The sequence below is a fragment of the Arvicola amphibius genome, chromosome 8 (assembly GCF_903992535.2).
Source record: "Arvicola amphibius chromosome 8, mArvAmp1.2, whole genome shotgun sequence".
Classification (NCBI taxonomy): domain Eukaryota; kingdom Metazoa; phylum Chordata; class Mammalia; order Rodentia; family Cricetidae; genus Arvicola; species Arvicola amphibius.
The window spans coordinates 6,042,910-6,055,906 of record NC_052054.1 but is presented as its reverse complement, the minus strand read 5'-3'; the positions used below and the strand labels follow the sequence as shown (position 1 = coordinate 6,055,906).

Genomic DNA, 12,997 nt, shown 5'->3' with positions numbered 1-12,997 from the left:
TAAACTTGGTATGTGTTGTCTTTTGAACATTTTGTTTGTATTAAAGATATATAAAATATCCAAGGTGTGTCCAGTTTAAATCTTACTGCGGCAGATTATTAATAAAGAAGAAAGAGTTTTTGGTATCTTCTCTTATGTGTTCTTATGACAATTAAATAAAGCTATTTAAAATGACTGGCCTCATTTTTAAGCAAGAGTATTTTATGTAAACTAAAATCTATGTGATTATGATTAAGAGTCTCTGCTCTGAAGTTAGTTTTAATATGATGTGTAATTTGCTTGATGTAATTTGATTTATGGTAGAAATGAAGACTGTCACCTTGTAAATAGGCTTAATCCAGAGAATGACAGATAGGGCACCAGCTGTTCATATTGTATCAGGGATGTGCCCCTTCCCCTTTTCCTGGGTTATCAAGGACATATTTTTGTCTAACACATTTGAAATTTTTACTTTTGACAGAAATTAGCAGAGTACGGAAAGACATGTACAATGACACATTAAATGGCAGTACGGAGAAAAGGAGTGCAGAATTGCCTGATGCTGTGGGACCTATTGTTCAGTTACAAGAGAAACTTTATGTGCCTGTAAAAGAATACCCAGATGTAAGTATATTGGTTGTTTTGCTCATTTTTTCCTGCATCACACAATATGTAATTAAGATCACTTTTATATTTATTTATTAGTTGTTTTAAGAGTGCTATGTATGAAATTGGAAATGGGAGTAATTTTATGTGGCTAATTAAACATTTTCTCTTTAACGTATATTTCCATTTGTTTTTTGCTATGTCACTTTGGGAAATACCCATGGTGAAGACTTTGGAATTTCAGACTTGAGGTCAAGAATTGTGGGAAGACTTGTCCTGAATGTTCAAGATGAAGTGCAGCTCTGGTGGTCTTCAGTCTGACCACACAAATCCCCACTTTGGACCATGTATTCCTTCTGTAAAATGAGAGTCCTGAACTTCATGGTGCTTCCAACTCTGTAAAGTTTCTCTGGAAAGGACTCTTTGCAGTCCGATTCCTCCTTTTCCTAGTCTTCTTTAGTCATTTGCTCAACCAGTCTCTAGTTCTTTTGGAAATAGTCTCCTCCTATACCGGCTGATTTTGAAGTACGCTTTTTGTTACAAAATCCTATGTGATGAAATTAATTCTATTTCTCTGCCCTCATCTTAAATGATTTTCCCACTTCTTTCCAGTTTAATCATATTGGCCTTTTTTTTTTTTTTTTTTACTTTTAGGATAAGTCGATCTAATCCCAGCTTCAAGATCTTTGTTCAGTTATACAAGGATAGAGTGTTCATTGTGACTGGCCGCTGCTTTTCCTTAAGTGTGGCTGAGTGTCATCTCCACCCCTCCCCTAACCCTGTCCTCTCATGCTCCACCTCTACAGCACTGTTATCTGGTATTTTAGTTTTCTTTCTCCCTAGCACATCAGGGCTGGGGTATGGGGCTGTCAGATGACCCTTCATAGAGGTCACATATCAGAAATCTTACCTATTAGATATTTATGATTCAAACAGTAGCAAAATTTCAGTTCTGAAGTAGCAATTTAATTTTGTTTTTGGAAGTCACCACAACATGAGGAACTGTGCTAAAGGGTTGCAGCATCAGGAAGGTTAAGAATCGCTGCCCTAGCAGAATTTATTGTACATAAAACAATATGTATAATATTTTTAATATTTGTTAATTCACTGCCATAATTTACTAGTGATCCTGTAATACTAGCACATAGTAGCTATTCATTACTTACTGAGTATGTAAAGGAAAAATAATGACTGTTGGTATTTGAGAATACTTATTGGAAAACAAATGGAAGAATGACTGATAATAAAAATGGTTTTTGGACCCATTAGTTTATTCAGACAACATTAGTTTATAGATGGAGTATAAATGTCTTAAATGGGGGGGTGGAGTTTTGGTATTTTACAACTTACAATTTTTAGTACACTTTTCTTTAGCTTATACATTTACTCTACTTTTGTAAGTTTTTGTTGCAAACACACACACAATTCAGGATAATCTTGTCAAAAGAGGGTTTTGTTGAATGATTATAGACCTTGTAGAAAATTAGTGACAAGATTTTGTGAATTTTGTCACTGGAGAGCCTTGCTGTTAGATTGTTAAAGATATACAAAGTTAATCTCTGGACTCTTTAGGAATGTGCATGAATGCATACATACATATAGACACAACAAGAATTAAATCTTGTTTAAATGTTATTTTGTAGGATGTAGAACTTCTCGTGTTTTTCAGGGTTAGTTGATAATTGTATAATCATCAATGCAGAGAATACTGCTTCATATCAATGCATAGTACAAAATGAGAGAAGAATTTAGGGCCCTTTCATAAAGTGTTGGAAATCCTGTCTCAATTTTAGCCAGCATTCAGTCGTCAGTTAAAAACTTTCTTGATTTATTTTTATGTGTATCTTAATTTATTTTTATGTGTAAGGGTATTTTGCTTGCATGCATGTATAACATCTGCATGCAGTGCCTCTGGTTGCCAGAAGAGGTCGTTAGATCCCTTGGGAGTGTAGTTGTAACTGGTTGCAAGCCATCATATGGGTGCTGGGAATTAAACCTAGGTCCTCTGGAAGGGCAGCCAGTGCTTTTAATCTGCTGCATCATCTCTCTAGGCAACCCTCCTCCCCTGGTTTAAAAAAATGAAACTCAGTTTCTAAAATCAAACATTCTAAGACAATATAGTATAAAGATAGAATTGAGTCTTACTGAGGAATGACACTCAGAAAATAATTATCTTTGTGTTGCGTAACGAAACTGTGATGTTTCTATAAGAACAGCAAATTTTGTTCATACAGTAAAAGCACTGCAGTTCCTAACTATAACCCTATCTTCTTGAGGTATTTCATGAAGCATTCATTGGCATTGCATGGACTAATGGCATGCACAGTGCAAAATGTGTGTATTCTGTCTTTAGGACCAAGGCTGGGAATATGGCTCATTTGGGTCTGTACAAACATGAGGACCTGACTTTGAACCCCAAACACCTATACACAGAAAAGCCAGACGGTATGTGCCTATATAACCCCAGCATGGTGGCACAAGAGTGGCAGCACATGAGGATCTCAGGGACTTGTTGACCATCCAGTGTAGCTGAAACACAGTTTCAGGTTCAGTGAGAGAGTACCCTGTCTCAAAGAAGTAAGGTAGAGAGGGATAGAGGAAGACAGCCACTGTCAACCTCTGACCTGAGTACAAAGACATGCATACACAGTTTTACACATTTATTTACGTATGTACAGCACATACAGAATAAAAATAAGATAATGTTATTTACTTTTACCTAAATTTATGAAATGTTTAGATTACATAGTTATCTGTGGTACTTTTAATTTGTTAGTGTATTTTGACAGTGTAAAAAAAACATTTATGTTTTAGATACAGGAATTATTATTGACTTAAAGCTTCAGAGACGGCTAGATTTTATGACTTGTTTTTCAGTTTGAATTTTGCTGCTGCTTCTTCCTCCTCCCCCTCTTCTTCCCTCCTTCCTTCTCTGCTTATTTTTTGCTTCATTCTGTGCAGAGATATATTGAGGACCTACCTGTGCATATTTGGCTATACTGAATTTCTGAGGATAGTAGTAGTTATTATTTTAGTGAGTTTCAGGAGAGTATGGAAGCAGTAAATTTTCTTTAGACCTGTTTTGTTTTTTTGAAGTCTAACAATTTCTAATGTCATAAACCTTTTTTATAGTCTTTAAAATGGTAGGTGCTTTATTTTGTGAATTATATATCTTAATATTTAAAAATAGTATTCCAAACAATAGTTAAAAATTATTTTTGGAGAAGACTTACTTGTAAGCAATTGATTGTCAGCCTTAGTCAGTTAAGATGGAATATTTGGTTCATCTTATAAATGTATTATGATCTGCTTTGTGAAAGCTTTGTTAAGACGGACTTACCAGTAAAATATAAAAGTTACAGGTTTCTAAACTACATTTCTTTCTTAAAATTCTTACTAAACTAACAACAAAAGTAATCTAACAGAAAAATTGCAAAGAACCCTGTTCTTAGGGACATTGACTGTTTGTGATATATATTAAAGGAGGAAAGTTGCTGGTCTAACTTATATACCCATCTTGGGAAAATGGAATTTTTTGTGCCCGAGACAATCATTTCTAACCTCCCAATACCAGATAGGCATGTGGAATGGGCTATGAAGAAAAATTAATTTTACTTGAACTCTACTGCCCATCTCATAACCTGTTGATTCAGGTTGATATTAATTATTTGAAACGCTTGGATCTAATTTTTTTTTTTAGATTAAAAATACTTGCATGTGTAGAGACAGATGTGGGACCTATACCTGAATATATTTTTGTTTCACATGCAACTTAAAACACACATTCTGAACATAATTTTATAAAACAGTTTTATTGGAACTGCATTTTCAATACAATCACGAGTTCAGGTATGGAACTTTCCACTTTTGGTAGCAAGGAGTTTTGTATTTTGGAGCCTTTTCAAAGTTAGGGATATTCAGCTTGTAGCAGTTGTCCTAAATTTATTTTTTAATGATTGAAGTCATTTATATCTTAATTGTTAGCAGAAATCTGTCTTTAAAAAAAGAGAGAATGAATTCTTCTTAATGGGTATATCAAGGAACTTTGGAACTAAATTTGATTATTTTGTTGGGAAAGTGTAATTTGACTTAACAGATCTAGCTATTTATACCAGAGCAGTTCAATTGAGAATTCCTGAAATCAAGTTTCTTTATCATTAACTTGGCTATGTTTTCACATTAGTAAGATTTATTACTTGGTAGGAATTTTTGCATTTTAAAAATTTGTGCTGGTGATTATTGTTGAAGCAGTTAAGAACACTTGTTACTCCTTGTGTGGGCCCAGATTAGGTTGTTAGCACCCCACCCCGTCCCTCATCCTCTAGAGGTACTAGTCATGTACATGGCACACAGGCATGTATGCAGGCCAAACACTCATAAACATAAAATTAAAAATAAATCAATCTTTAAAATATTATCTATGCTCTGTTATTTGTTTTTAATGGAGGAGAGGTTCATTTTTATTAGGTCTAAATTTTTTGATTTATGGCTGTATCTAAGTAGTATAAATAAACTGTTTAGAATTGTAAAAGAAATGAGACTTATAAAAATCTAGGTCTGGGTATATGGTCTAGTGGTAGAGTTTGTGCTGAGCATGTTTGTCATTCTAGGTTCAATCTCCAACGAACAAACCAATTGTAAAACTACCACCATCACTAACAAAACAAAAAGAAAGCTTAAAATAAGGCATGAATATAAATCGAACATTTTGTATCATTTAGTCTAGAAATATTCGTGTGTAATCTGTGGTAAATAACTACAAAATAATATGAAAAGATATAATCTTTCCTCAGTCTCACCCAGTACCACTTGACCAGTTTCTTTCCACCTGCTGATCCCCACAGCCACTTATAAGATAACCAACCACTCAGAGACTTAATGTTAATTGTATTTGACTGATCGATTCCTACTAGTTTGTTTATCGCCACATGGCTATGGCTTACTAGTGACACCTTGGCATATTACTTACTTGTGTGGCTACATGGCTCTCCTTGACTCTTCCTTCTTTTTCTCCATATATTTGTTTGGCTTTCCTGCCTGGCTTTATTCTGCCTATCAATTGGCTAAAACACTTTTATTCCTTAACCAATGAGAGAAGCACCTTTTCACAGCATACTGAAAGACCTCTTACATCATCTTTGTTCTCGTGGAATGCTTAAAGATGTGACCAGTTGTGTAATAATGAGAACCTGAACTTAGAAGTGATGTTAAATGAAGAATTGTAGAAGGAAGTTTCTGTCCCTGCTCCCGCAGCAGTTCAGTCCCAAATAAACATACAGAGGCTTATATTAATTGTAAACTGTTTGGCTGATGGCTCAGGCTTATTACTTACTAGCTTTTATATCTTAAATTAACCCATTTCTACTAATCTGTGTATTGCCACGTTGCTCTGTTGTGCTTCTGTGGCTATAGGCATCTGTGTCTCTGCTTTTCCTTTTCCCAGAATTCTCCTGTCTGGTCATCCTGCCTATACCTCCTGAATGGCTACTGGCCAACCCGTGACAAACCCTTATAGTGAACAAGAGCATTATCCCACAGCAAAGAAGTGGGCATAGAACTACAGTGAAGAATCTGAAGATCTCTGCCTCTGTTATGTGTAGGGATTAAGGAGGAGGAGGACCTTTCAGCAGAATGACTTACTGAACAGAACGACAGAGTGAGTGAAAGACAGTTGTCAGTAAATAAGATACAAGGAAAACTTGTGTTATAAAGATCAGTTCTTTTAATTAATAAAACTTCTGACAGACGATGCTTGTGTAGCAAGATGTTGACTTAAAGAGCCTTTCTTCTCTATGGTCACAAACATATTTTGTTTTCTAGATTCATCTGTAGTCTTAGGTCTTGGACTCACTGTGTGTGTGTGTGTGTGTGTGTGTGTGTGTGTGTGTGTGTGTGTGTATGTGTGTACATGTAGTTTAAAGCCATCTATAGTTATACAGTGAGACCCTCTTTTAAAAAACAATAAAAAAATGTGACCCAATAGCTAGAAGATGGAAAACAATAAGTTGAGGCATGGTTTTCTCAAGCACTCACATTGTAGTGTAGTTAGGGAAAAATTATGGAAGTAACAACTGAATTCATTCTGAAAAACTTGAAGAGGATTTTTAAATATAAATCATATTAATCATTTAGAATCCCAAGATTGTTAGTTTACTGACCTTACAAAGGAGATACAAGATGGTATTAAGTTTCTGAACTTTTAGGATTTTGTCTACTTAGTAATCTCTTGTGCTTTAAAGGTACATAATACTAATAATACATTATTCAGTGTTATTTTGAGAATTCAGTAACTCAGTATATGCATCTTACCCAAAACAGAATTGGGCTTATTATTTTGAACATAATACTTCTCATTTTTAACACGTGAAAATTGTTGCGTGGTACAACCTGTAGTGAGGAGCTGCGGGCCGCTTCCCGCTGCCCGGCTCCTGGCCGCCCGGCTAGCTTTACCCGAAATATCAACACACAAATTGTATTCTTTTAAACACTGCCTGGCCCATTATTTTTATCCTCTTACTCACATCTTGACTAACCCATATCGAATAATCTGTGTAACACCACGAATGGTGTCTTACCGGGAAAGATTCAGCACATCTGACCTGGTGGCTGGCTTCATGGCATCTGGCTCCCTGAGGAGAGGCACTGCAGCCTGCCTAACTTAGGAGAGGCGTGGCATCTGACAGAGCCATCTACCTCACTTCCTTCTTCCTGTTCTGTCTACTCCACCCACCTAAGGGCGGGCCTAATAAATGGGCCAAGGCAGTTTCTTTATTAATGAACACAAACAGAAGACCCTCCCACATCAACAACCCTTGTACTCTAGTTATTTCTCTATTGCAGTGGAAAGTGAAGATAGTAACTGATTTTTTTCCCTATAGTGTCTTTTACTTTGTTCTTTGAAACAAAATGAGGACATGAGTCAACTTTATTGAGGAATTTCTGACTGTGAGTTCTTTGTTGATTGTAACCTACTATCTAATCATTGAGGTATAGTTGGCTAATTGTATACTTTTAAGAAACATAATAGAGTAATTTTTAATTTTATTGAAAAAAGTCATATAGTATATTTTGATCACATTCTTTCTTCTTTCCCAAACTCCCCCTCTATTCTGTTTACCTGTCCATCCAACAAAAATCACTAAAAATTAACAGCTTAAAACAAAAACAAAATATCCAAACAAAAGGCACACTGAAAACAGTGGAACCTTTTTCCCCCTACATCTGGACGTTGGATCTACCGTGGACTCCATTGGAGAAAACGTTTGGTGTTTTTTTTATTTTGTTTGTTTGTTTGTTTTTTTAAAGCAGGCATCATTTGTAAGTAGATTCTTGGTTAGGGGTGTGAACATACACATATCAGTCCTGTTGTGTCTGGATAATACTTTTGGAGTCAGCCACCACCTCTGGATCTTAGAATCTTTCATCCTCCTCTTGCACATGGATCTGTGAGCCTTGAGGGGACAGTATTGAGGGCTCCAAAGTCAGTTTTTCACTGTGGCACATTGTCTAGTTATGGGGCCTTTGTATTAACTACCAACTTCTGTAGGAAGAAACTTAGAAATCCGTCATTAAAAGTCACTTCATTGCTATGTTCCTTTAGCAGAACAGTAGTAGTGCGTTTCCCCCTAGGTCCCATTACATAGCTAATACCAGGTTCTTGGCCACTTTAGCAGTGTCAGCTAAGGGTCTCATCTTATTAATTGGGCCTTAAATACAAGTTAAAAGTGGTTGGTTACTCCTGTAACATTTATGCCACTATTGATTCAGCATATCTTGCAGGAAGGTTGCTCTTGTATGTTGCAGCATTATAGTGGTTAATATTAATGATTTCTCTCCTCTGGTAGATGCAGAATACTAAAGTACCATGAATGCTAGTCAGTAGGGGTGAAGCCTCTAGTTGGGCATCATCTTTCTCTCTGTTTGACATAAGTAATTTTGTGTCTTCAACATTAAAGTCTTACCATCAGGTTTTGAGAGTAGCACTAGCTGGTCATGTGTGAGGAAGTTTATGGGGACCCCATCTGATGTGACTTTTTGATACACATTCTGAAATGATACCACACTAAAGCTAAGGAAGAACACATCCATTGCCTCGTGTGTGTGTGTGTGTGTGTGTGTGTGTGTGCGCACGCACGCGTGCGTGCGAGAGAGAACAAATACTTAGTCATCACGTTATATCTAGAACTCCAGAATTTAGTCATGTGGCATAATCAAAACTTTATACTCTGTCACTTAGCTACAGTTTTAATAGTACTGTGTGTATGTGCATATTGGTTGCAGGAAGGCAAGAAATGGATGTAGAGTCCCTGGAGTTGGAATTTCATGTGGTGGTGAGCCATTTCTTGTGTAAATACTTTGAGGTGAACTCTGATCCTCAGAGACAGTAGCAAGGCCTCTTAACTGCTTCTCTCTAGCCCCCAACTCTTTGAGCATTGTGTCTTGAGCATTATCTCTATACTTATCTTACCATTTCTCATAAAATACTATTCCGTTTTCTGTTCTGTGAGCTTTGATGAGATTCCCTATATGATTGAGATTATGCAGGATTCATGCTTGACTCTTAGTGCAGTGTCTTCCAGATTAGTTTGTATTGTTGAAAAATGACAGGATCTTCCTTTTTTTATGGCTAGATAGCATTTCATTTTCATTACCCATTCATATGTCAGTAGACAATTGAGTCATTTTCATACCTTGGCTAGTGTAAGTAATACTGCAGTGAAAATGGGGTGTGCAACTTATCAGCACATGATTGAATGTTTGTATATTCACCAGGTATGAGATTGCTGGTTCTGGTTGGTTTATTTTTAATGTGTTATGTGTAGAATCTTGACATTCTTGTTAGAGATTTGATCATTTCTGCTTGCTTGTCTTTGTTTCTGAGTTTCATTAAACTATTTTTGCTAGTTCTGTTTTTAATGTTTTGAAGAACTTCCATGTTTTCCAGAATTGTTCTTATGTATGTCCCCATCTGTATGGAACAAGTGTTCCGTTTTCTACCATATCTTTGCTAGCATAGCAAAATCCGTAGCCGTCATTACAACAGGTGTGAGATGGTATCTTGTATGCTGACTAGTGACGTAAGCTATCCTTTCTTGTGCCTGTTGGATAAGACATTTCTCTGTTTTCTGTAGGAAACTTTATTTAAGACCTTTGTGTATTTATTTAAAATCAGGCTTTTTTGTTATTGTTTGTTTTGTTGAGTATTACGCTGTTCTGGGTATTAGTTTTTCACATGAATGGTTTGTAGATATTGTCTCTTACTTTATGGTTTGTCTTTTCATTTTGCTTAATGATATATGTGTGTGTGTATATATATATATGAGCTTTATTTTCTTGTTAATAGTTCCATTTGTTTTTGCTTTTGGATGCCTATTTTTTTCCATATTTAAAAATCACAGCCAATATTAAGGAGCTTATTTATTTAGTTTTCTCTTCCCTATTAGGTGTGGTATTGTTGCATTTGTGTGTTGGGGTAGGTGTACATTGTGTGCACAGACATGTGGAGACAGAGGTTGGTATGTGTCTTCCTTGATTGTTTGCTACATATATAGGTATGGCTTCTCATTTGAACCCAGAAATTACTGATTTTGCTAGTATAGCTAAGTAGCTTGTTCAAGGGATCCAATATTGTGATATTTTATTTATGTTTTAATAAATAAAGTTTACCTGAAGATTAAAGGGTAAAACTAAGCCAATAGAGCCCCGGCCACGGTGGCCCACACCTTTAATCCTCAGCATTTGGGAGGTAGAGGCAGATTTGTGTGAGTTTAAGGCCACCCTGGGCTACACAAGATCAATGCAGAAACAGATTCGGTTGGTGGTGGTGGCTCACACCTTTAATTCCAGTACTAGGTAGGGAGTCATACTCCTTTAATCCCAGCACTAAAGAGGAATGAATATAATGTGGGAGGAGACAGAGGCTCAGCAGTTGCCAAGTCTTGGTAGAGGTAAGACTTCTCTAGTGGCTTGACTGTTTTGCTTTTCTGATCTGCTTGAACCCCAATATCTGTCTCTGGGTTTTCATTATTTGTGCTACAATCTGATCCCTTGTGTCTGCTTCCCAAGTACTGGTTGATACACGCATGCATCTGGCTTTGTGAATAGGATTTGGCAGTCCGCACTCTAAGCCTCATACGTGCTCATACCACTGAGTCTAGAATGGACAAAGCCTCTCAAGGAGCTTTATATCTTGTTTCTTTCTAGTTCTACATTTTCAAGTCAAGCATTTCTCTTATTTAAAATTAATTTTTGTACTGGTCTAAGGTGAAGGTCCCATTTCATTATTCTGAACATGGAAATTCAAGTTTATTTGTATTTGCACCCAAAGTGGTTAATGAAGATCTCTTTGATCTGTTGTGTGTAGATTCTTGAGATTCTTGATAGATTATTTGGCCATTTCTACTTGTGTTTGTTTCTGAGCTTCGTTAGTCTTCATGATAAAAAAAATCAATTCTGTACTGTTTTCATTACTTGTCTTTGTAATATAGTTGATTAAATAAGTGTGATGCTCCTACTGTGTTCTATTATAAGGTTGGTATACTTTGGGTCTTTTATAGTTTCATGCAAATTTTAAAAAGTTTTTTTTCCTGTTTCAATTAAAAATGTAGTTGGGATTTTGTGTAGGGATTTCATTGACTCTGTAGACCACGTTGGTTATTGAGCACAGTTTACCAGTACTAATTATATGAACTCACTAGGGTGTGATAGCATTCATTTTGATGCTACTATATATGGAATTGCCTTCTTAATTTTTCTTTTGTGTGTGTTTTTTTTTTTTTTTTTTTTTTTTTTTTTTTTTTTTTTTTTTTTTTTTTTTGATTTTTCGAGACAGGGTTTCCCTGTAGTTTCTAGAGCCTGTCCTGGACCTAGCTCTTGTAGACCAGGCTGGTCTCGAACTCACAGAGATCCGCCTGCCTCTGCCTCCCGAGTGCTGGGATTAAAGGCGTGCGCCACCACCGCCCGGCTTGTGTGTGTTTTTAATCCAATTTTATGTATGTCTTTGCCTGTGTACCACATCCTGCCTGCTGCAAATGTGGGTCAAAAGCAGTGGATTCTCCAAGAACTGCTATTACAGATGGGTGTGAGTTGTCACTCAGGTTACTGAGGACTGAACTTTGTTACCCTGGAAGAGGAAGGAGCAAATGCTCTTAAGCATTGAACCATCATCTTTCCAGCCTTTTAATTTTTCTTTTGGCTGTTTGTTGTTAATGCATAGATAACAAAGTCTGGATTTTTTTTGTATGTAATTTTATATTCTTCAGCATTATTGAATTTATCCTATGTTTTAGCCAGATGATGGTGGCTCACTCATGAGGCAGAGGCAGGGGCAGGTGGATTTCTGTGAGTTTGAGGCCAGCTTGGGCTACAAGAGATAGTTCCAAGACAGGCTCCAAAGCTACAGAGAAACCCTGTCCCGAAAAACAAAAACAACAATAAAAATTTTATCCTAAGTTTTTTGTTTCCATTAGAAGGTCGTGCTCTATGCAAAAGAGACATTTTAGCTATGTTCATTTCTCCTCTCCTCCCTTTAGTTCCTTAGATTTGATATTCTTGGCCTGATTGGTAATTGGTCTGACTAGGACTTCTAGTTCTGTATTTACAAGTAATGAGGATGGGCATCAGTCGTTTCTAATCTTAGAAGAGCAAACTTTAGCTTTTCACTATTAAGGGTGATTTTGCTTAGACTTGTATCTTCATCAAGGATATTAGCTTCTACCTTTGTTGCATTCTTATGTGTCCATCTCTAGCTTTGGTATGAGGGTAATGTTCTTGAAGGAAAAACTTGAAATTGCTTTTTAAAAGTTTTGTAAAAGAGTTTGGGGCAGATAGTTTAATTCTTTAAATGTTTGGAACTTATCTTTATCTGGCCATTAGGCTTCCCTTTAAAGGTTTTGAATTGCTTTTTAATCTTATTTTTTTAATCATATTTAGATTACTGTTTGAGTCAGTTTGGTAAGTGCTGTGCCTCTTAGGAATTCAGAGCTTATTTTGTCTAGTTTGTTGATAGAATTATTCATAGTAGCCTTTTTAATTTCTTCTAATTGTTTCTTGCTTCACTTGTCTCCTGGAAGTTTGTTGTTGTCTGAGTTCTCTATTCTTGGTTAGTTTATAAAGTTTGTCAAATTTATTTAAACCTTTGATATGTAACTTTTCTTAACTGTCTTTAATCACCTATTTCTCTGCCCTTTGCTTCTTATGTTTAGACCTGTGGCACCTGTTTCTGATCGAGCTCTTACTCATTTGTTTTAAAATTTAAAATCTCACTTTTTTGGGGGAAGAGCATGAGAACAAAAATCAGCTTAGTTTCTTTGTTGACAATACTTAATTAATTTTTCCTTTCTCCAGTTTCAACTGTTTGGGATGTTTTTGAATTTTTATGTAGATTTGACTCGATTAACTTTATCTAATCTGA

General features: G+C 36.1%; 1 protein-coding gene across 6 annotated transcripts in view; it reads left to right on the top strand.

The window, feature by feature from the left end:
* The window catches only part of Qki (QKI, KH domain containing RNA binding), a 123,912-nt gene that overhangs the window by 29,754 nt on the left and 81,161 nt on the right, over window positions 1-12,997 (top strand). For all 6 annotated transcript variants that reach the window (XR_005286503.2, XM_038338767.2, XM_038338766.2 and 3 more), the window contains exon 2: window positions 461-603. Coding sequence is in view for 5 of the 6 variants with exons in the window: in XM_038338767.2 (XP_038194695.1) it covers window positions 461-603 (143 nt within the window). In the remaining variant the exon portion in view is untranslated. The remainder of the gene's footprint in view (window positions 1-460; window positions 604-12,997) is intronic.